The sequence below is a fragment of the Camelus ferus genome, chromosome 12 (genome assembly GCF_009834535.1).
Source record: "Camelus ferus isolate YT-003-E chromosome 12, BCGSAC_Cfer_1.0, whole genome shotgun sequence".
Classification (NCBI taxonomy): domain Eukaryota; kingdom Metazoa; phylum Chordata; class Mammalia; order Artiodactyla; family Camelidae; genus Camelus; species Camelus ferus.
Window position 1 is genome coordinate 16,746,784 of NC_045707.1, and position 27,309 is coordinate 16,774,092.

Below are 27,309 nucleotides of genomic sequence, written 5' to 3' on the forward strand. Positions count from 1 at the left end.
TAACCCATTGTGATATATCCCTTTGGTTGAAGTGTAGGGTGTAAACCTGGCCTCACATAGATATGTGGTTGGAAAAGGTTGAGGACTTCATGCCCCTGAAGGGGTCTTAGGGACCCCAGGGATACCCAACCACACTTTGAGAGCTGCTGCACTAGAACATAAATTCTCAAGTGAATATTTGATGACATTCACAAGAGCGACATTCATATATAGTTGTTGATACGCTGCTTGTAATTCTTTTTTCTCTTCCTCAAAAAGCATATCACAGTGCAAATAAGATTGACATCGAAAGGATAACCGTAAACCTACTCCTCTCCATTTTTTAAAACGTAATTCCTTCATACAACCAATAGTTACAGATTTATTTTCACCCAAGCCCCAAACTCAGGGAGCACACTGTGTGTTGAAACAACATGGTAGCCGACCTCTGCCACAGGCATCTCTGGAGGCTGTACATCCCATTGAAAGAAGCACCACATGGCTGTCATTTCTGATTTTCTCTCAAGAACCAGAGTTCCCGCAGTATAGATATTCCGAGGTCAGTCAGCCAGTGCTTGTTACTGAGCGCTTCCTGTGTGTTCACCAAGAACCAATGGGACAGCAGACTCAGTCTCTACTTAATGTGGGTTAAGCGGGTTGACAACTTCTATGTAGAGAACCCTCTGATGGGCTTACTCTAAGGGTACAGTGTGTGTCAGGAGTTGACGAGCTGCCCCTCCTTTCCCAGCCTCACTGAGACTGAGCATCTGTAGGTGCTTAGCTCGCACTATGGACTTTGATTTAGCTTACCTGGATCTCTTCAGGGAACGTTTTCTTTCCATTTTAAAAATACTATATCATCAATTTAGAAAAGTAGGGAGCCATGGAAACATATATGGACACCAAAAATTTGCAGCTTGCTTATTCATTTTGATGTCTTTTCATCAAGTCATTCTGTTTTGTAATTGCTGCACATTAATTCAGTGTATTTCCAAACAAGCACCTGTAATCTAAGTATTTTTCACTTTTTTTTTTATTTGGGGGGGGGTAGTTAGGTTTATTTATTTTTCTTGATGGAGGTACCAGGGATTGAACCCAGGACCTCACACATGCTAGGCATACACTTTGCCACTGAGATATACCCTCCCCCCTATTTTTCACTATTTTTAATTTAATTTAAGTTTTCCTCAAACTCCTTCATATGTAAACTTGGTAACCAGGTGGTCACAAATACTAATTTATTACGAGTTTTAAATATTGCATATAAAGTCCCCTCCTCTAAAAACAGTATTCAGTAAGAGTCTGCTGTTACATGCTCAGCCTAGAATAAGAGTAGTGGTCTTGTCAAGACTGGCGTTAATGGAATTTTACTTTCTCCCAGCATGGTATGTTACTGAGGCCTGCAGGGTACAGAGGGCCCTGGGAAACACAAGATGCTCTGACAGGCAGAAGGGTGGGAGTCAGGTAACATAGAGAAGAAGTCATTCTTGTACCTAATAAGCTCCAAATCTAAAACAATTATTATATCATTGATGATCATATTGAAAAAAATGTCTCCAACAATAAGAAAATTCTTTGAGGATATATTTACCCTATAGAATATCATACAAGCAATAAAAGTGGAAACTGTGTAGAAATCAAGTCATGATAAGTAAAAAACAAGACCCAAGGTGTTGTGTCTTCTACTGTTTTACGACTCTGTCAAAATATATCTGTGTATTTGGGGAAAAACAAAAACCCAGAAAAGGAGTACATTAAAATGATAGTTGTATACAAGCTGGTGAGACTATGGATGTTTTTCCTATACTTTGCACACTTGTAGAAGTGTTTTATTACTTTTACCATTTCAAGTAAGAAACCTTGTAGCATATGACTGTATTTGATACGACACGTAATACCAGATCAGGAATGACACTATATTTTTCTAATATAACACAACGAGTGATTTATTTTTAGGCCAACATCCCAAGCATATACACTCAAATGACTGCTGACCCTTTAGGAGTCACCTATGTGATATTCCAGATTGCTTAGAATAATTTTTCAGCTGCACTCTTGAGCGATATGAATTGGGTATTTCTGGCAACAAAGGTGGGAACATTGGGGCAGAGAACTACATTCAAGAGAAAGATAAGAAGGCTTTCCTGCATCCTGTGAGGGGACATCCCCGGCACAAATGTCCCTAGATGCAGCATTTAGCCAAGGCTGGCCTGAGGCTGCTTGGGCGTGTCGTGTTCAAAGATAATGACAAAAGCATTCTCTTTCTATTATTTCTTTTTCTTACCCCCTGCCTTCCCCTCTTTAGGTTTTCACTGGAATTTTCACAGCGGAAATGTTCCTGAAGCTCATAGCCATGGATCCCTACTATTATTTCCAAGAAGGTTGGAACATTTTTGACGGATTTATTGTCTCCCTCAGTTTAATGGAACTGGGTCTAGCAGACGTGGAGGGGCTTTCGGTGCTGCGATCTTTCCGATTGGTATTCCATATTTCTCCAATTTCTTTTTACATTTCCTATCTTGCAGCTACTAGAAAAAAGTTTTGCATAAGTTAATCTGATGATTTTTTAAAAATTCCTTAGCTGTGTTCTCCTGTTTTCAGTTGGCTATTTATTGTCTTGGCTACTATTTATTGTCTTGGCTACTAAATCTTAAAAACTTTTCTGCTAACTACCTAATATAGAAAGTCGTTTCTAAAATCAGTCAACAAATGGAAATCAATTATCTGAAGCTCCTCAGACAATAATGGTTAATCTAAAAGATGAAGAAGGAGGAGACCCAGGGGCCATTCTGAGATCTAATTTGGATTTGCTAGTGAGCCAATTTCTTTATCTGAACATCTCCCTGAAGTGGCAAAAATTTCTTCTTTTTCTATGACGGCTCTCCTCATTTCTTCTGTCATGGTGATCCCTTCTAGAAAATGAGAATAAAATAATGTTTTTAAAACTTATATTGAAATTGGTGGTTGATTATTGGTCATTAGCTAAGAAGAATTTTTTTAATATATTGAAGAAGTTAATATTTAAATTACTAAAATGCCTCTGATAGAATAACAGTATCCTCAGAGTAGGATATTGTTCTTCCTGTAAGCATAGGCATAAGTGATGTCCTGATTAAATCCCTTGAGAAGCTGAGTTACCTTTTGTGTAGCCCACTTAGACAAAGCATCGGAAATGGCTTAGGTTTTTTTCTCCTTAATTGGAAGATACCTAAGTACTTCAACTGAAATAGATTTTTTTTCCATCAGGGTATTTGGCATATCTAAGAAAGAAAGTTGAATAAGAGTGAAACTATTTGTAAAACAGAGATCTCGTTCAATCCAAGTCACAAATAACATCTGCCAAGTTTCTGGAACCTCTGCTTACTCATCTTTGGTTAGGATCCAGCCCACAGTAGATTTTTCGAGAATAGTTCTTACTACCTAGAAGACACAGTGAAGGATTAAGAGATAGAAGCCATAGCACTAATATTGTTAATAAATTAAAAGCCAGTCAGAAAGGGAGAAAATATGAGTGACCCAGATTACTCACAGAGCAACGCCTGGTAAATCTGGAACTCTCAGTAAGGCTCAGGTTTTCAACAGAAAAAAAAGTTCAAATCAGTGCTGTTACTTTCTACCAGAACTCCTATTAACATCATGTGATAGTCGTTAACTTACGACATATGACAGTGATCACTGTTCTTGGGGTTCATGCATTATAATTCTCAGGCTATTAGCCAAGACCTTGTGATTAATTACAAAATACAGAAATGTCATGATTGACAGATACCAGAAGTTCTGCCCTCTAAATTAATACCAGTATAGTCCGTTTTCATAAGATGCCCCTACTTGGGGGTTGTGCTTTTCCTCTGGGTTATTCCAAGCATATCACAAAGTTTCACATCAGCCATTGATTATTTACTGGCAAGCAAAAAGAGAGATATGTAGAATTTTTAAATTCTTGCTTTTTTAAGGAGACAGATAGATGACTTATTTTCACTGTCCTTACCAAACTGATCTTTTGGTTCACTGCAATCACATTTTCCTTGGTATGACCCTTGAGAAGTCAAGGGAAAATCAGTGGGAAAAGGATATGTTCATGTATGAATTTTTAAAAAGTAGATCAGAGTGGGAGGGTATAGCTCAAGTGGTAGAGCGCATGCTCAGCATACACAAGGTCCTGGGTTCTATCCCCAGTACTTCCTCTAAAAATAAATAAAAAAATGTAATTACCCCCCCAAAAAATAAATACAATAATTTTTTAAATTAAAAAATTAAATAAAATAAAAAGTAGATCGACCCAGGGACTAACACGGGGGACTAGAGGCAGTATTCTTGGTTCTTAGTTCAACATCTTTCACTTACTGTACAGTTAATCCATTTTCCATTATCTGTGCCTCAGTTTCTCCTATTTTAGTCTAAGGTACTGTTAGAAAGTCCTGGAAATTTCCCAAGGGTGTGCAATAAATTTGAGCTGATCATACTAATTTTGTGTTTTTATTGTAGCCATGTGATAAGAATAAATGGATTGAGCATCATTTGGGTTTTGTTTGGGTTCTTTTTCCTTAGCTCCGAGTCTTCAAATTGGCCAAATCCTGGCCCACCCTGAACATGCTGATCAAGATTATTGGAAATTCAGTTGGTGCCCTGGGCAACCTGACCCTGGTGCTGGCCATTATTGTTTTCATCTTTGCCGTGGTGGGGATGCAACTCTTCGGAAAGAGCTACAAAGAGTGTGTCTGCAAGATCAACCAGGACTGTGAACTGCCTCGCTGGCACATGCATGACTTTTTTCATTCTTTCCTCATTGTCTTTCGAGTGTTGTGCGGGGAGTGGATCGAGACCATGTGGGACTGCATGGAGGTGGCCGGCCAGGCCATGTGCCTCATTGTCTTCATGATGGTCATGGTTATTGGCAACTTGGTGGTTAGTACTAACTTGTAGAACTTTTTGTTCTTTGTTCTGAACATCTTACCCTTGACCCAGAAGCCCAGTCTGCTTAGTCTTTCTACTGCCTTCCATGCCTGTGTTGGTTTTTATTCTTTCTTGGCCCAAGAACCCTAAGGTCCAGGTGAAGGAAAGGAGACTGCTGTCTTCAGAGGCCTCCTGGGTCATGAACCCCACAACCTGTCAACTATTTTCCATAGTTACGGAAACAAACCTCAGCAAAGTTAAGTGGCTTTTCCAAAGCCACACAGCTGGTAAATGTCAGGGCTTGTATTACATCCTTGACTTCAGAGTCTGTGCTCTTTATGCTACAGAAGTTTCCTTCATCTAAACCAGAATTTCTCAGCCTCGCCTCTACTGTTGTGGGACTGTCCTTTGTGTTGTAGGCTGTTTGCAGTATCCCTGGCCTCTGCTCTTTACTGGCCAGTAGTGACCCCTCCACCCCAAGTTGTGACAACCAAAAATGTCTCTAGATATTGCCGACTGTCCTTGAGGGGCAAAACTGCCCTCCATTGACAACTACACATCTAAACCATCTCAGGTTTTTATCTCATTTGTATAAATGGCAAATCTCTTTTTTGCTTTACTCTGATCTCTCCACCTGCTGTCTTCTGCCTCTGTGTATAGAGCATTCACCAGTAGAGATTTAACACCTTGTTTCTCAAAGTATCATCTGAGGACTAGCAGCAACGAGGTCATTGAGAGTGTATTAGAGATACAGAATCCTAGGCCCCTCCTTGGAACTATTGAACCAGTATCTGCATTTTTAACAAGATCCCCAGGTGGTTCACATGCACACTATGGTCTGACAAGTACCCATCTTTCAGAGCAGGCCGAAGCCCATTTGCAAGTGTAGAGCAAGGTGAGCTGGAAGGAGGCAAACTCAGATGAGCCCTCGTAAGTTCATCCATAGTAGTTCTCTTCCTCTTTCTGCCACGGAGAAGCATATGCCAGTAGGGGTTCCTACTCACCAGCCTCTGGACCAGCCGTGGGCGCCCTGTTCTTTCACCGGACCTATAAAAATAAACACTGTAGTGTTTCTTATTCACTCCCGTTCTCCATTCCCAGCCACCTTCCCCTCAGTCCCAATCCCTCTAGTCTTTCCGCTCCTTCAGTGAACACAGCTACTGCCTACTGGTAGGTAGTGGGGTCGGCATTGCCAGCCTGACCTCCCACCCTTCCTCTAGTCTCCTGTCCTCAGTTGTCTCAAGGACACCTCCCCGTGACTGTCTCCAGATAGCTGAGCACATGCCACTATCATTTCAGCTTCTGTGACACCTTTCTCAGTTCCCCGTGGCTCAGTCCTTCTGCCCATCTAGTCTCTAGGCATCTGGGCAGACTAGTTCTCTTCTAACTGTTCTCTCTGCTCCTGATAGATATCTGATATCTTTCATATGTATTTCTCCTTAGCATTTCTGTACCTCCATTTTTCTTCGTAGTATTTCTAAGATCTGCCCCCTCCTTTCCATTTCTGTAACCCATCTAGTGTTTCTAAAATTGTGATGAAGACCACCTTCATCACAGTCTCCTGAGTTCCACTCATTAAAAAAGGCCGAGTCCCAGGCCCTACACCAGATCTACTGAATCAGAATCTTTCAGGTGAGGCCAAGGAAATGCTTGTTTTTAACAAGCATCCCGCCCCAGGAGAGTCTTCTGCATGCTTCGGTTTGAGATTGCTATAACCTAATCCAGACCCTTATCAACTTATGCAAGTAACAGTCTCCTAACCCCTAGTCCCCGCCTCTGTATGTAGCCAATAGGAATGACTTTCTCAAGTCTCTGTCATCATGGGTGACTCCTTTACTCAAGGACCAGTAGTGGATCCAGTGAAATAAAATTCAGATCTTTCAGCCTGGCCTTCAGAGCCCTCTCCAACTCACCCCCATTTTACCAACTATATTCCTTTGTAATTCTACAAATGGCCCAGGGAATCTAAATACATATAGTTCATGTATTGTTTCCATTTCTGCCACTCTGCACATATGATTATCTCCACCTAAAATGTATGCCTTACTCTTCTTCAGAAGTGTGACAAAGTAAGGGCCAGGTGTAGATCAAGAAGTGAACACCTCTCCCACTTTTCAAAAGTAAGTCTTAATGAAAATAAATTAATTAATCTTAATGCCCAATGTGGTAAAATAGGAAAAAAGAGTGTAAATCAATAAAGCTTGTTTCTGATGGCTTGACACTTAAGATATACAACAAAACACGAAAGTCACCATCACTATCTTGTTAAAGCTATTTTATTTTGATAAATGTTAGGAAAACAAAAGAATTAATTCTTAAGATAAGTGACGTGAAATATATTTCAGTTCCACCTTCTGAATTTGTTGTTTGAAAGTATCACTCTCCAAGCCTAATTTTTTTTTCCAACCTGGGTCCTCCAAGACATTTACTGCTCATAACACATGGTATCTATGCACTCTTTGGTCCTCCCCAGTAATCCACATCCACCTTTTTGTTTTTATTTTGGGGGAATTTCCTTCCAAAGTGGATACAGCCTTTGCTTTTGCTGATTATAAGAAAAGCAGTATATGTTAGGGTACATATATATGTATGTAAAAGTATGAAAGAACCAAGAAAAAGGGTGCTAAACTCCTTGTATTACAGCCAAGACCAAACAAAATGCCCACCTGGTGACATGAGCATTTAAAACAATATGTGGGTCAAACAAAACACAGTACGAACTTTTGAGTCTTTCACATAAGTTCATGGGCTTCCGGTTTGCAACCCTAGTTTACTGGATAACTTTACCTAATACCGTTCTACATTCACTCCCGTTTTTCCTGATGCTCCTGGCACAGGTGCTGAACCTGTTTCTGGCCTTGCTCCTGAGCTCCTTCAGTGCCGACAACCTGGCAGCCACAGATGATGATGGGGAAATGAACAACCTGCAGATCTCAGTAATCCGGATCAAGAAGGGTGTGGCTTGGACCAAACTGAAAGTGCACGCCTTCATGCAGGCCCACTTCAAGCAGCGTGAGGCCGATGAAGTGAAACCCCTGGACGAGCTGTATGAAAAGAAGGCTAACTGCATCGCCAACCACACCGGCGCCGACATCCACCGGAACGGTGACTTCCAGAAGAATGGCAACGGCACGACCAGCGGCATCGGCAGCAGCGTGGAGAAGTACATCATTGATGAGGACCACATGTCCTTCATCAACAACCCCAACTTGACCGTGCGAGTGCCCATTGCTGTAGGCGAGTCTGATTTTGAGAACCTCAACACAGAGGACGTTAGCAGCGAGTCGGATCCTGAAGGCAGCAAAGATGTAAGGTCCTAGCCTAGAAACCAGTCTTGATCCTGTGTGAGAACAAACAGGGCTTTGTCCACTCCAGAGATTGGTTCAGCCATGGGCCTGGCAGAGAGATTCTGGAATAGCCCACTCTCAACTTTGAGAACCAACCCTACCCACCCCCGTGGTTATTCTAGATGAGCTGGGTTCCTGAGATGTTCCCAGATCTGTCTCCATTGCTTCTGGATCATCTGGATTAGAGACTGGAGGAAACCCTTTGAATACTCCCCTGCCATTAATCTGAGCTGTATCACTGACACCGACCTATAGCCACATTCGGTTTAGGGTGGATCATTGTCATCGGTGTGGGGGCTTTAATGTTATACCCCATCCTGACAAGTTTTGAGGGCCCCATGGTGATTGTTTGCCTGTGATGACCTGGATGATGATGAGTGTGTAATAAGAATTAGAGCTGGTACGCCTTCTGTACCAAAGGTAGTGGCATAGTCAATATAAAAGGGACAGGATGCTGCAGAGTTGCTCATCTCCCTTCTCCTTGTGTGTCTAGAAACTGGATGATACTAGCTCCTCTGAAGGAAGCACCATCGATATCAAACCAGAAGTAGAAGAAGTCCCTGTGGAACAGCCTGAAGAATACCTGGATCCCGACGCCTGCTTCACGGAAGGTGAGAGGGGGCAGGGAGAGGGGCTGGGCATGTGGCACTCGCACTGTTCACGGGTGTCTTCCAGGGTCAGCGCCATCTTCAAGGCCTTTGTTCCCCACCTCATCATTTTGAGGGAAGTTGATACTATTTTCCCTATGTGATTCTTAGCTGTAACAAGTTTCTGTTCTCAGACTTTTCTTTAGCCATTTTCTCTTGTCATCAGCTCAGAAACTTCCGTTAGAAAAGCCTTTTCTGTCATGGCTGTGTCTGCCTCCTGACCTCCCTTTTCTCCTCCCACTCGCTGCTGCTTTATAGGACATCTTCCCAACTCCAGAGGGCCTGTCCCTGGTAGCCTGGCAGCATAGCCTCAGCCCTGCCACCCTCTCCATTTCTGAGTCAGACATTCTGATTCGGCCACTGTCCTCCTGGCTGTGTGGTAGGGCAGCGTCTGGTGGGGCCTGGGAGAAGGAGGAGAAGGAGGAGAGGGCAGCCCTGGGCAGGGCACGTCCCTCGGTCTGACCTGCCTCTCCCGCTGGTGGCAGGTTGTGTCCAGCGATTCAAGTGCTGCCAGGTCAACATTGAAGAAGGGCTAGGCAAGTCTTGGTGGATCCTGCGGAAGACCTGCTTCCTCATCGTGGAGCACAATTGGTTTGAGACCTTCATCATCTTCATGATTCTGCTCAGCAGCGGCGCCCTGGTGAGGTCCAGGGGAGAGGACGAGGAGGGACTGGCTGGGGACGGGCTATAGGAATTTGTGGGAAAGACTGGGTAGACCCAAGCCCAGCTCCTCTGAGAACACAGCTTGGCTGTGGCCCCAAGGACAATGACCTACTAAAGTGTTTGGGCTGGTGTTTCTAGCCTTTGGGACTAGAATTCACGTGTCCACATCTTCATCTTTAGACTCGGCACAATCCCTCTTAAGCCTAAGACCCGACCTTTTGATCAGGATGAGAATACACATTATTACCAAGTTCTTCACTGCTTAGTTTGCCCCATTCTAAACCACTTCCTAAAATGAACTTCCTTTTCTCACCTGGTGCCCTGAATCTCTCATTCTTGGCTTTTCAGTTGCCCAAAATAGAAGGGAGGTGGTGTTCCTTCGCCCGCTCTGCCCTCACAGCTTGCTGGATTTGGAGATCCCATGGCGTTAGCAGATACTCAGAGTCAGATCTCTGGTACAGGGTTATTTATATTCATGTGCTTGCGAGTGCTTGTCATTGATCAGCAAGGCTCACGGGCACTGAACGCGCAGGCTCCTCCCAGCTAGCACACATTCTCTTGGCGTTTGCTTTCGTTTTTAGCTGGATTTCTACCTGAGGAGACCTGGACAGGGGCTGTGTGAGGGAGCTATTTCCTACTTGGGTAGATTTGGGGACAGCAGGGACTACAGACGCTACACATCTTCCTTCTTCTGATTAAGGGAAAGGAAGAGAATGCAGGGTTTTGAAGTGTTTTTAAAGAAGGTGGGCACGTTCATGTAGTTGTGGAATCAAAGCCTAATCTGGAAGCAAAAAATCACAAGCGAGAAATCCTAGCTTTGGTGTTAAAGATCCCCCAGTGACTTGGGAAGTTTCCGTGACGGGTGAGGCAGGAGAGTAAGAGGCGTGGGGAGGAAGGGCCCCGCATGGGGAGGACCAGGGGAGTCAGGGGAGGTCTGTGTGGGAAGCATCAGGACCAGAGCAGGAGGCGGAAGAGCTGACTTGGAAGGCTTGATCTGAGCGAAGGGGAGCCAGGCCGTCCTGCCCGCCCCCGGGGCCATTTGCTGCATCAACGGGCGTTCACTCAGCACTTCCACTCAGCACTTCCCGAGGGGCTGTGGAGGCCCCCACGGTGACAGCACGGCTCTGCCCTTGTGAGAGGAGGAGCAGACTCAGGCCAGGGATTGGAGGAGGGTCTTTTGTTGTTTTGTCATCACTGTTCTTCATATCTAGTGAGTAAAAACCTAAAATAAGAGAGGACATGCCTCCCCCTCGGATGCTTCTCTCCCCATCTCTCCAAGAGAATAAAAGCGGCAGTGAACAGGAGTATTCAGCCTTCTTTTCTGCTACCTGTGGGGGCACTGGGCTGAGGACATGAAGACCCTGCACAGTAGTGGGCCTGAGCCCCAAGAATAGTGAAGTGAAGCCACAGCTAAAATGGCCCAGGAAAAGACTAGAATGTGGTTGTGAGGAGACCTCAGGGGGGAGTAGAGCCCGAGTGACGGGAAGACCAGTGTCAGCATCTCACACACGTCGGGTTAGAGAATGGGTCAGACGGAGGGCAGGGGAAGCTTGACGCAGAAGCTGGAGCCTTTCCCTGTTGAGCGGAGAGGACTTACGTTTACTGAGACCCTGAGAAGGACTGTGGATGCGTGAGCTCTGTCCCCACTGCTCGGCGATGAACTGGCGCGCCTGCTGTCCCTGTGCCTCTGTTTTGGAAGGAGAGTCTACAGGCAGGCCGACTCTGTCCTTCCTTCTGGAACTGTTCAGAGCAGGCGCCTCCACTGCAGGGCATGGACCTTTGTCCCAGCTCCAGTTTCTTTCTCATGCTTCAGGGATTCCCTCCCATCAGCGCAGAACGCCTGCAGCCCACCTCCCTGCACGCGCCAGGGCTCAGGCCTCCGCATCACGGAGTCCCGTCATTCGGGAGTCCCAGAGGAATGAAGGAGTGTTAAGAGTCTCTTCCCCCGGGTATCTTCCAGCCCTGTAAGCCTCCACCTGTCTCTGTGGTGTCAGGGGTCAAAAGGAGAAAAACTTCTGTCATATAAATGTGTATAGTGTCAGCAAGGACATGGACAAATCAGAACCTTCTTAAGACTGCTGCTGGGGATGTAAGCTGCTGCAGCCACTTTGGAAAACAGTTTGGCAGCTCCTCAAAAAATTAAACTTGAGTTACCAAGTGATCCAGCCATTCCGCTCCTAGGTATTCCAAGAGGAATAAAAACATGTCCGCTGTGAAACTTGCACACACGTGTTCACAGCAGCATTACTCACAATAGCCACAAAGTAAAAACAGCACAAATGTCCATCAGCTGATGAAGGGTAAACAAAAGTGCTATAACCATACACTGGCATGTTACTCATCAATTTAAAAAAAATGACAAATGAGGGATGCCGAGGGATGCCTCAACATGGGTGAACTTTGAAAATACTATTCTCAGTTAAAGAAGCCGGTCACAAAGGACCACACATTATATGATACCACTTACACAGAATGTCCAGAAGGAGCAGATCTGTGGAGATGGAAGTAGATTAGCGGTTGCCGAGGACTAGGAGGCGATCAGGAGACTGGAGGGTATGGGATTTCTTTTTAGGGTAATGAAAAATATCCTAAAAGTGATTTTGGTGCTGGATACACAGCTCTGAATATATTAATAGCTATTGGATTGTACACTTTAAATAGTTGAATTGTGTGATATGCAAATTACGTCTCAATAAAACTGTTTTAAAAAAAAAAAAGCCACGTGTGGCAAGAGAGTAGAGTGAGACAGGAAGCTGGTGATGGGCCCACCACAGGTGGGAGGGCTGCCGCGGGGGCGGTACTCCGTGTGCTCATTTACCTTTAGGCACTACAGGCAGCTGCCTTCTCTTTTTCAGGCCTTCGAGGACATCTACATCGAGCAGAGAAAGACCATCCGTACCATCCTGGAATACGCTGACAAAGTCTTCACCTACATCTTCATCCTGGAGATGTTGCTCAAGTGGACCGCCTATGGCTTCGTCAAGTTCTTCACCAATGCCTGGTGCTGGCTGGACTTCCTCATTGTGGCTGTACGTGTCCTGCTTTCTACTTCCCACCCCTGCCAGCAGGAAAACAAAAACAGGGATTGTCCTTCCTTGAATGTCTGGAGTTGCCAGGGGGCCCAGGGTGTAGGACAAGATGTAGATGTAGGTTTGGGGAAAGTGCCTTTCAGAGCACTCGGATCTTAACTTTGGGAAGGGCCTCTGGGGTCCCTGCGTTTGCTCCAGGGACTAAGTAACCAGCTCTTTACTCTGGTGGCTCGGCTTAGAAGACTCAGAGATTAGGAATGGGGAGTGGAACCCCTGGTGTCAAAGCCTGGTTATTAGGCTGGGAACAGGAGGCTTCTTGCCCCAAACCAGCAGGGTGTCCTCTTTCTGCTGCCAGGAGAGGGCTGAGAGGCTGAGGCGGTGCCGTGGGACGGAGGTGCTGGTGGGGCCGGGTAGACTCTCCTGCTGACCGTTCCCATGGATACTTCCATCCAACTCGGGTCTTCATACCAGACTCATCTGAACGAGTCAGTCTATCAGGGAGAGGGGAGTTTACACCAAAATAGACCCCGCTTCTTCCCACACATTGCCATTTCCACAGTGGTGATCAAACATTTTTTTAAAAAATCCTTTTTCCCTCCAGGTTTCAAGACCATCTCCAAGGCTCGGTGGCCTTCCCCTCCCATGTTACTTTTCAGAGTGGAAGCTGCACCGTCTGTAACTGTTTCTCACCCACCAGCGCTTAGCCCTTGTTGGGTCTTCTGACCACGGATGGGTGCTTCTTATTCTGTGTAATCACTAAAGCTTTTTTTTTTCCAGTCAAATCAGTATTTGAAGACAAGAATGACTGGGAATTTCAGGAGCAGGGCCAATGGAGAATTCACTTCCTTCTGAGGGCTGAGAAGTGCCAGGAGAGTGGAGTGTTTGGAGGCTGGCTTGGTACATTTAGGATGTAGGCTTCATTGGCTGTGTGGTGAATGGCCTAGAGAGCGCCCTGGGATCCCTCACGGAGTGGCAGGGACACAGCCGGAGCGGCGCCCTGCACCCGTGACGCTCTCTGCTGTTACTGCGCTCCCTCCCCAGCACAGTGTCTGCACGGTTAGCCGCCCCTTCCACGAGCTGTCACCATCCTCCTGTCTACATTCCCCGTTCCAAAAAGTAAGCCTAAAGGGGGGTGAGGAGGTCACAGTCTGCCCTCTGCCCTTACAGTGAACAAGAGAGGTGCTGCCCCAGGTGCTGCCAGCACGATACCCTCCTAGCGAGAGATGTCAGCACTCCCTTCAGCAAGCGTTGACAGCACCTTATGATGGAAGGGCCTCGACCTCCTACAAATGGAAAGCTTTTGAGTTCTAAGAATTAAGGAATAGGCTTGGGATAAGGCCCAGAGAACTAAAGTGACCCTGGGCTAGCTCTCTGCACAGAACAGGGAAAGTGCCCTGGAGTCTTCGTGTTACTGTAGCTCCTCAGGGCCACTTAGAGTCAGACGGGACACCCGTGGGAGTCCTGGAAGCCCTTCATCTTCTGGACTTCCCAAGAACTCAGACAGATACATCTCTGCTGCACTCCAACAGCCCTGGGGAAGCTGTGCTTTGGGACAAATCTTCCCCACGGTGACTGCCTCCTGTCCACTCCAACCTGAACTCTCCTCCTCTTCTCCCTGGGGAGGGCAGCCCCACAATCAAGGGTATAATCCAGTATCCCACATTCCTCTGTACCCAGATAAGCTGCTAAAGGCATTAACAATCCTGCACATCACCATTTATTTAGCAGATATTTTTAGCACTTTTTATACTTGGTGGCAGGAAAACAAAAAGCATGATAAAGGTATGTAGCCACCTAGCAATAGTATTTAAATCCCCCTCGCTTTAGGGAGTTGCTGGATTCTTACAATGCCACGTAAGGCCTTGACACTGGCTCCTGAGGACACCTCTGTACAGTTATTAGTGAACACATATAAATGAAATACCATTCTCTGTGTAGAACTGTCCCAGAAGCCACTGGGACTCACAGGGGACAGGCAGGCCTGGTGCTGGCCCCTGAGAGGCTCACGCTGGCTTGCCGGGCCACTCTGACCTGATTCCAGGCTAGTGGGAATCCAGCCCTCTGAGAACGAGGCTCGCCCAGGACCCTCCTTCTGTGTTCTCTCGGACAGAACAATGCATTTCTTCACGTATCAAATGTTTATTGAGCATCCTCAACACAAAGTCTCCTGCCAGGTGTTGTGAGGGACACAGAAAGTAGGAGACAAGGGCACTCCTGTCACAGGGCTGCAAAGATGAGATGTAGACACAGACAAGTGCAGTGTGAAGCAGAGTGTGCTAAGCGGGGGCAGTCCCCGTCCATACCAAGGCTGCCCCGTTAGCCACTTTTGAGCCGTGGATGGAGAATATGGCTTAAACTGACACCTGGAACTGTCAAGTTTTCACTGTCCTTTCAGTTAAAATGTCTCATGCCTTTGGCATTTTAGAACATCCAGCAGGTGTAAATTTTAGGTCCTAATTTAGCAGCATCTTTGGCTCTCTTTCTCCCATTTCACCCGCCGGTGGCTTGACGTCTGAATCTGCATTCACCATGTTTGATTCCCTAACAGATTTTCATTCTTCCTTGTTGCCCCTTATAGCTGCCAAAAGTACTTTCTAGAATCATGGGGATAATCTAGACAACTTCCAAGGTTAACTCTTCGTCTGAAAGCCACGGCAGTGCCCAGAGACAACATTTTCTTTTACGCAGGTCCTTGGCTGCACTGGAGAGCTTGTCCTGTAAAAGAATTTTGTCATCTTTTCCCAGGGGAATTTACGCCATCACATCCGGAGATTAGCCAGCATATCAGTTCCGGGGATGCGAACTTCCAGAGACCACTCATCTCCTGAATTCAGACTACTGAAAACATTCTCCATTTGAAAATGTTCATGTCATTTTGAAAAAGTCACCCAGTGTCTCTCCCTTTTTTCCTATGCCTGCAGCCACGGATACCCTGGATTTTGACTTCTCCTCAACTCCTTTTTTTTTCCCCCAGGTTTGATTCTTTCCTTAAAGTATACTTTAAGCAGTGCTCTGATTATCTCCAGTGGGGGTTTAACATGGAGACTCAGAAGATTATAAAACCATCCTCAACTGCTAAGGAGTAGCCCAGATAGGACCCTTAGTTACTGATCCTGACTTGGGAAATCCTGTCCAGGTTGATCAGTTGAGTGGCAGCATTTAAAGCCAGCCTCTGAATTGGCATCTATACCTCATCTACCCTTCTTCCAACTTTAGGCCTATTTGTTATCATATAAATCACCCCCCGCTCCCTGCAAAGAGCTGGGGGCTTCTTGCTTTTTATGGGGTCTGTAGCCACTCAAGGCTTAGCTTTTTTCAGTCTTTACTGCCATGGTTTCATAGGATGAAGTTCAGTCAGGGGTATTTTGAACTCAGGTTTGATTAAAAGAGCTTATCTTCAGATGGACCTATTAAGGTTTCACTAAGAATTTGGCAATTTTAGATTCTTTGGGGTAAGAGTTAGCTGCACTTGGCAATAGAGGGCAAAAGACTTCTCCGTGTAAATTCTTACCGTTGATGATGGAGCGAAAGTGATTGATTGGTACCACTGTGTTCTAGATAAGACTTTTGAGACCCTTGTTTTGAACAGAAATTAAACTCTGAACCATCTGCCCTTCAAAGAACATCAGTAGCCTAGAGCGCAATGCCAGATTTGCTTTGGATCCTGCCTGGGACTCCAGAGAAGAGACCTACACTAATGGACTATGAGGACAGGCGTAATTGCAGCTTCACACCCCTTTTTAAAACTGAAACCTTTGAGCCTGCTCATCCCTGACCTTCACTAGGTCACTGACCTGCTAATTCTACCCCTGCCAGCCTACTGCTTAATTATACAGGTCTTGTTTTTTTTTTTTTTTTCTTTTAGTGTTTTATACAATTCAGAGATACAGAATCAAGAAGTAAATCCCTCAGCAACAAATGAAAGTTAAGTTGTGGATTGTTTCTTTCTTTTTTTTTTTTTTTTCTTGCCTCCAAATTTGCTTTAAAATATCAATTTAGGCTAAGCAGGTCTGTAACCACTACTTCCTAGTAGAAGGAATTTAAGAATTGTTGATGGGAACATCTTAATGTGTCCAAAAAATTTCTGATGCAATATAAGGGGAATACTGCTCTAAGGAACATGAGCCCAAACATTCTAACAAAAGGTGTCTCAGGTCTGGTGCCCCTGAATAGCTCCGTCTCTTTCTCAGGTTAGGCCCAGGCAGCCCTAGGTGTAGGTGAGGGGTCCGCATGGTAATAGGTGAGTTTGCCTCTGGAAGAGCAGGAAAGCATATGACCTTGACACTAGGCCTAGAGCCCAGACTGCTTCTCCCCAGGATGGCCATGTATTCAGCTCCAGGGTGTTCAGATCCCGTAATCCTGTTGGGGTTTGCCATCCAGCCTGCCTGTAGGGGAGATGACCTGTCCATGGGAGAAGGAGCTCCAGCCTGGGGATCAGGAATGTGGGCCTTTAATCCTGGCTCCAAAATGGCCAGTGTGACACTGGGCAGATTCTTGTGTATGGGTCTCAATTTCCTCATCTATAAATACAATTTTAAAACCTTTTCCAAGAGCCCTTCGAGCTCTTATTCTGATGACAAGAGTAATAGAAAGACTGTCCTGGGAAGGACAGACCTGAGGCCTGTTCTTTTGGGACTGTTCGGGAGAGATCGAATGGGGTATAAGAGGAAATATGCATTGAGTTGTCCAAACCCACCCAAATTCTCATGGCTGTGAAAGAGTCATGGTTATAGTTAAAAGATGGAAGGGTTTTTGCAGTTAAAAGTGAGAGAGAGAGAGAATGACTTTAAGGGAGACCCAAACTTCTGTCCAGAAGTTTCTTCCCTGGGTCCTTTTCTTGTTGGGCACTGCCAAGTCAGTTGTGATACTTACCGAATGTGTTTCCTTCTTGATGTAGTAACTCATCCAATTCTCAAACAAATGGTTTCTTGTCAACCAGGAGTGAGAGAGCTTGTCCCTGTTGGAAATCCATGGTGAATGAGCTGAGGAGGGGGCAGCCGTGTGGAGTGTGTGTATTTATCTGTATTCTTTTCCATAGGTACCATTAAATTTGTCTGGCTTAATTTAATGGGAACTTCTGGGACCTGCAGAGACTGTAAAGGGCGAGGGTAAGGTTCTTGTCATCTGTTCAGGCTCCTCTCCTTCCAGTGGAACTTCCTCATTCTCCCTCTCCCTCAGCCTCTCCCCTTCGCCAACTTGTATGTCTGTCCCACCGCCCTCTCTGGACTTCCTCTGCCCTTTGTGTTTTCTCTCCTGCCTCTCAACCACCTTTCCTTCCAGGTCGTTTGAGTCCAAGTTGAAGTAGGCAGCTGGTGTTACCCACTTCCTCTTCCGGGGGGGGCGGGGCCCAATCTGTATAATCAGTGCTAGGGGCTTTATTCTAACACTCTGGAACCTCTGTTTTCTTTTTTTTTTTTTTCTTTTTTTCCCTTTTGTTTCCTTTTTTGTTTTTGTTTTTGTTTTTCTCTTCTGTTTCCGTGTAGGTCTCTTTAGTCAGCCTTATAGCTAATGCCCTGGGCTACTCGGAACTAGGTGCCATAAAGTCCCTTAGGACCCTAAGAGCTTTGAGACCCTTAAGAGCCTTATCACGATTTGAAGGGATGAGGGTAAGATACTAAGAGCAGCTGATCCTTCTGCATGCCAGTGGAAACTGTTTAAGCATGCTAGAACTGATCACATGGTGGGAAGATCATTCAAACACAAACTTTGTGATGCAGCTGCTGATTCGATCCTCCACACTCTCCCCGCACCTGCCCCGTGCGAAGGGGAGTTGCATCGAGCTGCCTCATCACATTAATACTGGCCCCACCCCAACAACATGCCATCGCAGAACATGTTAACATTGGCTATTCTCATTTGGCCTGGCTTACCTGTAGCACTTGGGGCGGCTTTCTGGGCTGTTGATTTACTAGGGAGAATCACCAGGTGCAAAGAAGGGGAATTGTAATCCACAGACCCACCGAAAAGCAGAAGCCACAGGCAGGGAGAGTGCCGTGTAGGGGCGTCAGCCAGGTGGGGACTGTGGCCTTAGAGTCACTGAGAAAGCGGCTGAGAAGGGACTTGAAGATGTGGCGGGCCTGGAGTTGGGGACGGAGCAGAATTGGGCACGGGCCTGGGAAAAGAAAAGCTTTCCTTTCTATTCTGATTCCTCTTATTGCACCTTGTTGTTCTCAGCTCAGTCCCGTAAGGACTGGCAGCCTCTGTCTGATAGCAAAGCTTTCCTCCTCACCCCCCACCCCTCTGCCCACGCTATATGGTCCCCTATTCTAACACTGTCGAGATAACCAGGTACGATGCTAGATGGCTATCAGCTAGTTCTCCTGAAATTTCTCAACAACTGCTATTCCTGTTGATACTCCGCCCAAATCCAAATGGTGCAAGGTGCTGTCACCCTGCCGACCTAGAAATAAGGCTCCCTCTTGGTGCCTTTTTGCTGTCTCTCTTGGCTAAAAATTGTGTGTGCGTGCATGCACGTGCGCGCACACACACACACACAAACACAAGTCGATTTCCTAAACTCAAGTGGACAAACTGGTTTTCCGTGGTAATAGTTGTCCCATAGTAATCAGAGAGGTCTGTTATACTTAACGATACCAAGAAAACTCATTTTAATTCAGATACTGAATACATGCAGGAGAGCAAACCAGAGGATATGTTTTTAAATATACAGATATCAGAATGTAGGAATAAAAATTAGACTGTTGTGATAGTCCACATGAAGCAAGACTAATCAGAGAAACCAGGTACCAGGACAGTGCTGCTTCATTCAGCCCTCATCTGTGGTCCATGGCCACTGTTCCATGAAGCCACCCACTTGTACAGGAAGATGGAAAATTCACTGGGACTTGGCAATGTTATTGTATTATTTTAGTTTATTCAGACAAATGGTTTCTGCAAGAAATTTGCATTTCTCCTGTAGCACAGTCACAGTTCGGTTTATAAGCTTTCTGCAACCCACCTGAAACCATCTGCAGGAAGGTCAGTTCCACAGCAGCATAAATTTATTTTAATTTAATTTAAACAAAACTTGGGATTCTAAGTCTTTCTCCCACCGATAAGAGAGATATCAGAATGTGTGCCATCAGGTCATTATTATGCTTGGGCTAAATTTAAGGAGAGAGAATATATTGCAGAGGGTTCAGTGACTGAAGTGGCCATGGTGTCATTTAAAATAGGATTAGAATGCTTCGCTCCTCCTCCACCTACCCACTTTCAAAAGGGGTTAAATCATTTTTTAGTAAATCATTCTAGTTTTGTTACAGAGTTGATAATCTGTTTTGGTCACTGAAAACTGAACTAAAAGAAGGCTGTTGAAGACGATAATTGCAGCATTGTACCTGACCTCAGTAGCCTCCGATCCTCCACATGCCCCAAGAAGGATCCCGGGTCTCCTAAGACAGGCCTGGTAATACCCAAAGCAAACTTGAAAAACATGCCCATCTGACGCTCGCTCCTGACTTTCGCCCTCTGGGTGCTCTCTGGGTGCCCACTACTGCCAGTCCCGCCCTGGGGCAGAAGGAGTCCTCAGGGACCAGCTGCTGCCAGTTGGCTCACGTGGAGAGTATTGGAATAGTCTGAACACAGGAGTGCTTTGCGTGGCCACCCTTCTTCCCTTTGGCTCCTCCTCTCCTCACCTTCCCTGGACGCACAGTTTCCATTCTCTCAGAACTTTTATTTGTCACCTTCCAAGTCGTTTAGGAGCCAAGAGGTCCAAAATGGGTGACCAGAAGAGTAGAAAGTTTTATTTGAAAAGCACTTAGTAAGTGAAGGTTTTTTCAAAGGAGATAATGTGGGCAAGAACAAGTTTGAGCCCAAAGCCAGGATTTCAAACAATAAAAGTTCAGTAAAGGGAGCTCTGGTATAGGATGTGACCTTATGTGGTTGACTCCAGTCATCGATAGCATGGCCACTTCTGGCTGGGCCAGTGATGAAAGTTCGGGACCCATTCCAGTCCTGCAGTGTCCCAGCTCTTCTGTGGAAGAATAACTGTAAGAAGAGTGAATTTGCCTAAGCTTAGAGTAAGTTTCCCAGCAATAAATCGAATTAGGTGCCTACATTTTATTTGAATGTCACTCTTCTACTGGGGTGTGTTTTTCATTTCTTGGCCTGGGTCCTTGAGTATGCCAACACGTGAGAGGTTACCCTTGGAAAATTCTAAACAAGAGATATTCACAGACTAAATACCATCAGTGCAGATGGCCTCAGCTGTCACTGTACTCAGACCTTGACTTGAGAGGGAACAGGCGGCCCTAGTCTGTCCTGGGACACTGACTTCAGTCTCTTCCTCTCTTCTTCCTCAAACCAAAGACCAGAACATTGAAACACCCATGCTATTGGCAAAGGAATACTCAGTGTAGTTCTTTGCTTTTCTCTCCTCCATAGTAATCATTATTTAAAGATTTTGCTGTGCTATTAAATTTTTGAGGGTATAAAATAGTAATGCTATGAAACATGCATGCATTTTTGTTGATTGTCAGTACACAGTTGTCCATTAAAGCCATGTTCCCTCTGCCAGATATTAAAATCTTTTTGACAGACTTTATAGTATTTAATGAGCAACAATGTTCTAGGCATTACAGAGAAAAGATGCTGAAAGAATTAGTATCCATTGTAATTTTTTCATCAGTTAAATGAGATTTGTATCAATTGCTAAATATAAACTTCCATTGAAAAAAGTAAGTTTATAGATTGCTATAACCTAGCTTTGAATTATATTTCTATACTTAATTTTTAACAACAGTGAATTTCATCATAATTAAAGGTGATGGAAAATATCCATGGAAACTTGAATTATCATTTATATATGTATATATATATCTATAGTGTGAGACTTCAGAATAAGAAAACATGGTTTCTTGCCATTTGGTTGCTGAGAATATTAACTAATGTTCACAGCAAGGCAGAATTGTGAGTAAATTTCATCAACTCTGTTTACTGTTTTAGTCATAAAATGAAGCTAAGAAAACTTTCATTATAAATGAAAATTCATTTACATCTTATAAGTACACTGGATTTTATAGGAATTTTATGTCATACATATCAGAGAACAAAGCTTGGTAAATACTTTTGTGTATTGATTCCTTTGATCAGATCTGTGAGTATTAAAGTGCAAAGAGATCCCTTAGTCAATTAGCCAATTATTCTCCCCTGCTGTAAATATTACCCCATATTTAACTGTGACACACACTGTTGGACAGGTGAGACTGGGTTAAGATAATCAGAAGAGTTCCCAGAGGAGGTATATTCTCAGTTGAGATAAAACGCAACATTTCTAGGTTTCAAATCTTTGGGGCCACCTTCCCTGTGGCACACTTGTGATGCTCTAACAGAAGGTCATGATCTCTCCCCTAAGCTCTGCTGCAGAATGCTGTCACATAGACTGGAGCTTTTGAAACTTTACATAACCTACTCTCTGAACTTTTGAGACATAATTATTCCTTTTGTAGGTCATCCTCATTTGCCTGTTCTTTTGCACATTTCATTGCTGTGTAGTGCTCCCATCAAAGAGTGGGCAACTGTAGAAAAGAGGAGGTTAACTTCAAATCCGATCACCTGACAAATATGGCAACATAAATAAATATGAATATCATTCTCCAAATTAACTTTGGGGATTTCATAGATTTCAGATATTCTGGCTTTTCTTACTCAAACTAAAGGACAATGGAAGTATAATTATTTTATACTAATGACAGAGCTATTAGAGCTAGAAGAGATTTCTTGGTCTAAGAATTAAGAAATAACTGCCTCTCAATCTAAAGGCTTTCATGTGTGAATTGGAGAAACACAAAATTAGTATTTTAATCTAAAGAATAGTGGCTCCTTAGCAGAATATTGTTGCCCTTTTTCATACAGGATAGGACAGACAGCTCTTCTCAGTCTTGTGCTCCCACGACTGACGTTGCAAAGACAGAAGAGAAGGCAAACCCGATCCCAAATCGGGATCCAGTTAGAGCCCAGAGCTGCCCCCTAGTGTTCCCTCCACAGCACGGCCGTTTGGGCCCTCTCCGTGCCGTGCTGGTCCCGTCTTCCCTGCACTGAAAAACTGATGCAGGGATGTGGTGATACTTGTCACCTCCTTCTAACAAAACATTAGAAGACTTCATTTATATCCAGGGTCTTCATCTGAACTCCTTTTATCCTCCTACGATACTAGAAAAGGGAAGAAATGTGCTTCCCATTTTAGGGTCGCCTTCCTGGGCCTGAGTAGTCCTGCTTGAGAGAATCAGGGCAGCAGTGAACACCGGCGTCGTGTTCCGCCCCACCGCCTGAAATGCTATTTTTGTGAGCACTCTGAACTCCTCTAGTGAACACTGTTTCCGCAGTGCAAGTGTTGTCTAACTCCTCTCATCTCTAGTGTGAAGCAAAATCAAAGTGAAAAACAACCCAGAAACTTGGATTCCTAAGGGTGTTTCTTTTCCTTTGCTTTTTTTCAGTCCTGAGTTTACCAGAGTCAGTGATTTCTAACAATATGCCAATTTGGGGGTTTCAAGAGCAGTGATCTAACCCAAAATGCTCCAAAAAAACCCCTAAGCTAGTCCTTTTTCTAGTAATACATTGTAAAAAGTTGAGTCAAGCCCCAGATTGAGCAGAGAGACAGCAGCATTAGCCAAGCAGGGGGCGACTCATAGATCTAGAAGCCAGCAAAGTCAGGAAAAAAAAGAAAGAAAAAAAGGCTGAAGAATAATGAACCTTGCGTGAAAAACACATCTGTTGAGATTTTATTTTATACTGTTTGGTAGAGGGAATATAGCTTTTTTTTTTTTGAGCCTGCAAAATATGCATGCTCAGCTATTGCCTGAAATATGATAACTGGCCTTGCGTAGTCATAAAAGAGACTTTATGTACCGTTGACTGATTCACTGCTAACCCCAAAGGGTGGTTGTCTGATTTGGAACAATCATACCTTGTTTTGCAGAGGGGGAATGTCTGTTGAAAGGCAACTAGTGAGCTTGAAACCACTCAGATTTTCCCATGGGGCATATTTTATGAGTTGGTGAGGTGGGAGACTAGACAAAAATTATTTTTTTGGTCCCAGCTTGGGGCCTAGGGGAGAGACCTAGGGAAGAGACCACTTGGGCAGGGAATTTATGCTCAATGAAACAAATACGTAACTTTAAGAATTCCTCAAAATATATTTAATAGATTTAGAAAATTTTGGTCCTTCTGGATCTGTCTGGTTACCCTAATTCCAAAGGGCACATAATGTTTCCATAGTCAGATCAAGCCACACAGGGTCATTCCCCTCCTGGAAATCAAAATTGTGTGCCTGTATTTCTTCCCGACTCTCAGCAGCCTCCCCCTTCCAATGCAGGTGGTGGTGAATGCCTTGGTGGGCGCCATCCCCTCCATCATGAATGTGCTGCTGGTGTGTCTCATCTTCTGGCTGATTTTCAGCATCATGGGAGTTAACCTGTTCGCGGGAAAGTACCACTACTGCTTTAATGAGTCTTCTGAGATCCGATTTGAAATTGAAGATGTCAACAATAAAACTGAATGTGAGAAGCTCATGGAGGGGAACAACACAGATATCAGATGGAAGAACGTGAAGATCAACTTTGACAACGTTGGGGCAGGATACCTGGCGCTTCTTCAGGTGGTAAGGATCGTTATTTCCAGTCCTATGAAGGCCGGATGGCTAGCCGAAGTCTCATTTGGTTCCTTCTCAATCCTGAGTCCAGAATCAGGATTGCTCTTAGAGGGTCAGAGAGAACCATGTCATTTCCCAAACCAGTTCCAGGGGGCCACACGTTTCCTGAGTATTCAGACTTCTTTAAGAGCTCACTCAAGGGAATCCCTCACTTAGCACAGAAGCAGAGTGCTACTTACTTAGCAACAAAGGTTCCTGCAGCTTGATAAAGCTGCAGAGAGACCACCTCTCTCCCCAGGACAGAGTATGTAGTTAAAGAGAAAGAAAAAATAAGGTAAGTGCATAGACCAAAAACAAAAAAGCAAAAAAAAAAAAAAAAAGCAGTTTTGATGGAGCCAAGCAATCCTACATAACAGCTACACTAATGTTAACTAAAGAGGATGACAATGTGACAGGATTATGACGCTGCCACTCAACCCCAAAGTCTCAAGTTAATGTATCACAGTAAGAAATGCAGCATTCCATCATGTCTGGTTTCCTCTTCCTCTCTGGCCAGTTTCGGGAGTGTCTGACAAGACAGCATGATGCAAAGCTCCTAGGCTTTGGAATCGGACAGGTGTAGGTTTGAGCCACACTCTGATGTTTAAGGATATGTAACCTTGGACAAATTACTCAGTAGAAGTCTATTTCTTTATCTGTTAAATCTGAGTAATAATACCTTGTATGGTTAAAGGGATTCATGATCATTTATTAACATTTCTTAGCACAATGCCTGGCACGTAGCAGTGCTTAATTAATAGTATTTGCTATTATGTTTCTTTGTTACTGTTACAGCCATGCCTACATCATGTAGTTGTTGGCAGTATTAAATGTGATAATGCAGGTGAAGCGCTCAGCTCGGCCTTGCATGCAGCAGGCACTTGCTGCTAGCTAGGAGAAGGAGGCAGAGCTGATGGATGAGCAGTGGTTTGTCTCACTCCAGAGCTCTTTTGTTGTTCTCTCCCAGTTTAAGCAGTTGGACCCACAAATTGAACCTGAACTGGAGCAGCTCCAGGAAACCAGTGCACATAACAGCCAGACACTGTGTTGAGTCCCGCCATATGTGAGGCACTGTGCTTGGCACTGTTAGGGCCACCAGCTGAATAAAGAATTGCCCGTGTCCTGAAAAAACTTCAAATCTGGTTGAGTAAATACAGCATAAATAGAACAAAAGGAAAACATGGACAACAGTAAATTGGTTTCCTGTGTTTGTTTCCCAAATCAGGCTAGATACAGAGGGAGAACTGGGAAGGAGCTGCCTAGGATGAAGCCAGTACTGCCACTGCCATTGGCTGAACAGGTGTATTTTAGGCCGAAAGTCTTGCCCTTGTGGGATTTTTAAATGCAGCTATGAATTTTTCAGACCCCCCCCCCCTTGCTTGTTTAACACCTTTCAAAAAAAAAATGCCTTCTTAATGGAGGAGCAAGTTCTAAGCACCCTCAGTAGATTCCTGCCATTCATTCATAAATGCGAGTTTGCCCTAGCTATATGTAGGCAACCTCAGGCCCATTTTAAAGACCTTCTGTAAAAGTGTTGATCCAAATTACCTTTGTCAACATGTTTCTCTGCCAAACTTTGATGTTATTCTCAGAGATTTAGACAGAGCTTCCCTGGGACGTGGATTAACAAACAGAAAATTCTGTGTCCACGTGAGGCTGCACCCAAACTCCCTGTCTTGTGTTCTCACTGAATCTAAGCCTGCCTTTGGGACCCTGCCTGGTCTCCCGCCCGCCCCTTCCAGGCCCAGTCTAATGACCGACTCTGTTTGCCAGGCAACCTTCAAAGGCTGGATGGACATCATGTACGCAGCTGTAGATTCCCGAAAGGTAAGGATGCACCTGGTGAAACCTCAACCTTCTGAAATGGCTAGAAAGCAGGCAGCACGGTGGGGCTCAGCAAGGGAGAGAGGGAGGGTTACAACATTTATTGCTCGTCTTACTGATTATAGATCTCTGTCCCCCTCTCAGCGAATCGCCACTCTGTTCTCCATAGTGGCGCCAGATGACTAGGCTGTTGGTTTTCACCCCTGGAATGTGTGCGGCTGCTGGCAGACAGCGGTCCCCTCCCTCTCACCCTGGGGTTTTATATCCTTCACATAAGTCACTCAGCAGTAACGCCTTCTCTGGACAGGATCTGCCAGGGTGGGGAAGCCTTGGCATGTCAGAGTCCCCCCAACCCGACCCCCAGGCCGGGAGCTGATTCTCTTTTTTCTCCTGTCCTTTGACAGCCTGATGAACAGCCTAAGTATGAGGACAACATCTACATGTACATCTACTTTGTCATCTTCATCATCTTCGGCTCCTTCTTCACCCTGAACCTGTTCATTGGTGTCATCATTGATAACTTCAATCAACAGAAGAAAAAGATAGGTTTCCTCCCCGCGTTGCTAGTGGCCAGAGGGCAACCCATATGAGAGGCACTTCTGTCCCTCTCTCTAGACAGAAACCGCCTCTCTTTCCTGAAATCCGTATTATCACCTCACCGTGCTGCTGGCCCCACTGTACATGAGCCCCAACCAGCTCGTTCTGTTGGGGGCTGGATTTTGCAATGTGTGGTTGACCACATTTACTCGGCCAAACTAGCACTTTACTAGGGCCAGATTTACGAGCAATTCTTGTGGCTTTCTACTGGGTTTGGTCTCCCACCAGAGGGAGGCAGGAAAGGGTCAAGTGACAGGATGAAAAGGAAAGTGAGAAGCAGTGAGAAGTGGAAACTGTCTAACTTGTCACTATCTGTTAACCCCTGGGCTCCACGAGCAAAGTGGGGTGTGAGGGGTTATCCTTCCACTTCCTCACGTGTCCCAGATGATCAGCAGTGTTTCCAAAGCAAATGGAAAAGACGACTCTTTTCCTTCATTTTGTAAATCAAATCTGTCCCAATAGACTCCAAGGAATGCCCCAAATTGTTTGCTCCCACCAAGATTTCTAAATTTCTCATATTGTTGGGAATAAATGGGACATTAGCCAGGACTTGAAAATCCTTTAATTAATTTTAAAATATTTTTTTCTGGAATTGTATCAAGAAAGGAGGCCCTCACCAAAATTTATGAATCAGTGAGATGTGTTCAGAGTCATGGCTCTCAAGTTGACCCTTCCCTGAGGGTCTGTAACTGGGGGGCCCTTTT

The 27,309-nt window shown here is 44.8% G+C and overlaps 1 protein-coding gene across 6 annotated transcripts in view; it reads left to right on the plus strand.

Moving 5' to 3' along the window:
* The window catches only part of SCN8A (sodium voltage-gated channel alpha subunit 8), a 166,771-nt gene that overhangs the window by 122,131 nt on the left and 17,331 nt on the right, over positions 1-27,309 (plus strand). For 4 of the 6 annotated variants that reach the window (XM_032492861.1, XM_014565796.2, XM_032492862.1 and 1 more), the window contains 10 exons: positions 2,285-2,458; positions 4,528-4,884; positions 7,710-8,180; positions 8,713-8,830; positions 9,352-9,506; positions 12,385-12,558; positions 18,042-18,164; positions 23,870-24,154; positions 25,958-26,011; positions 26,413-26,550. In XM_032492861.1, coding sequence (XP_032348752.1) covers positions 2,285-2,458; positions 4,528-4,884; positions 7,710-8,180; positions 8,713-8,830; positions 9,352-9,506; positions 12,385-12,558; positions 18,042-18,164; positions 23,870-24,154; positions 25,958-26,011; positions 26,413-26,550 — 2,049 coding nt within the window. The remainder of the gene's footprint in view (positions 1-2,284; positions 2,459-4,527; positions 4,885-7,709; positions 8,181-8,712; positions 8,831-9,351; positions 9,507-12,384; positions 12,559-18,041; positions 18,165-23,869; positions 24,155-25,957; positions 26,012-26,412; positions 26,551-27,309) is intronic. The other 2 variants (XM_032492863.1, XM_032492864.1) reach the window with 1 other exon arrangement.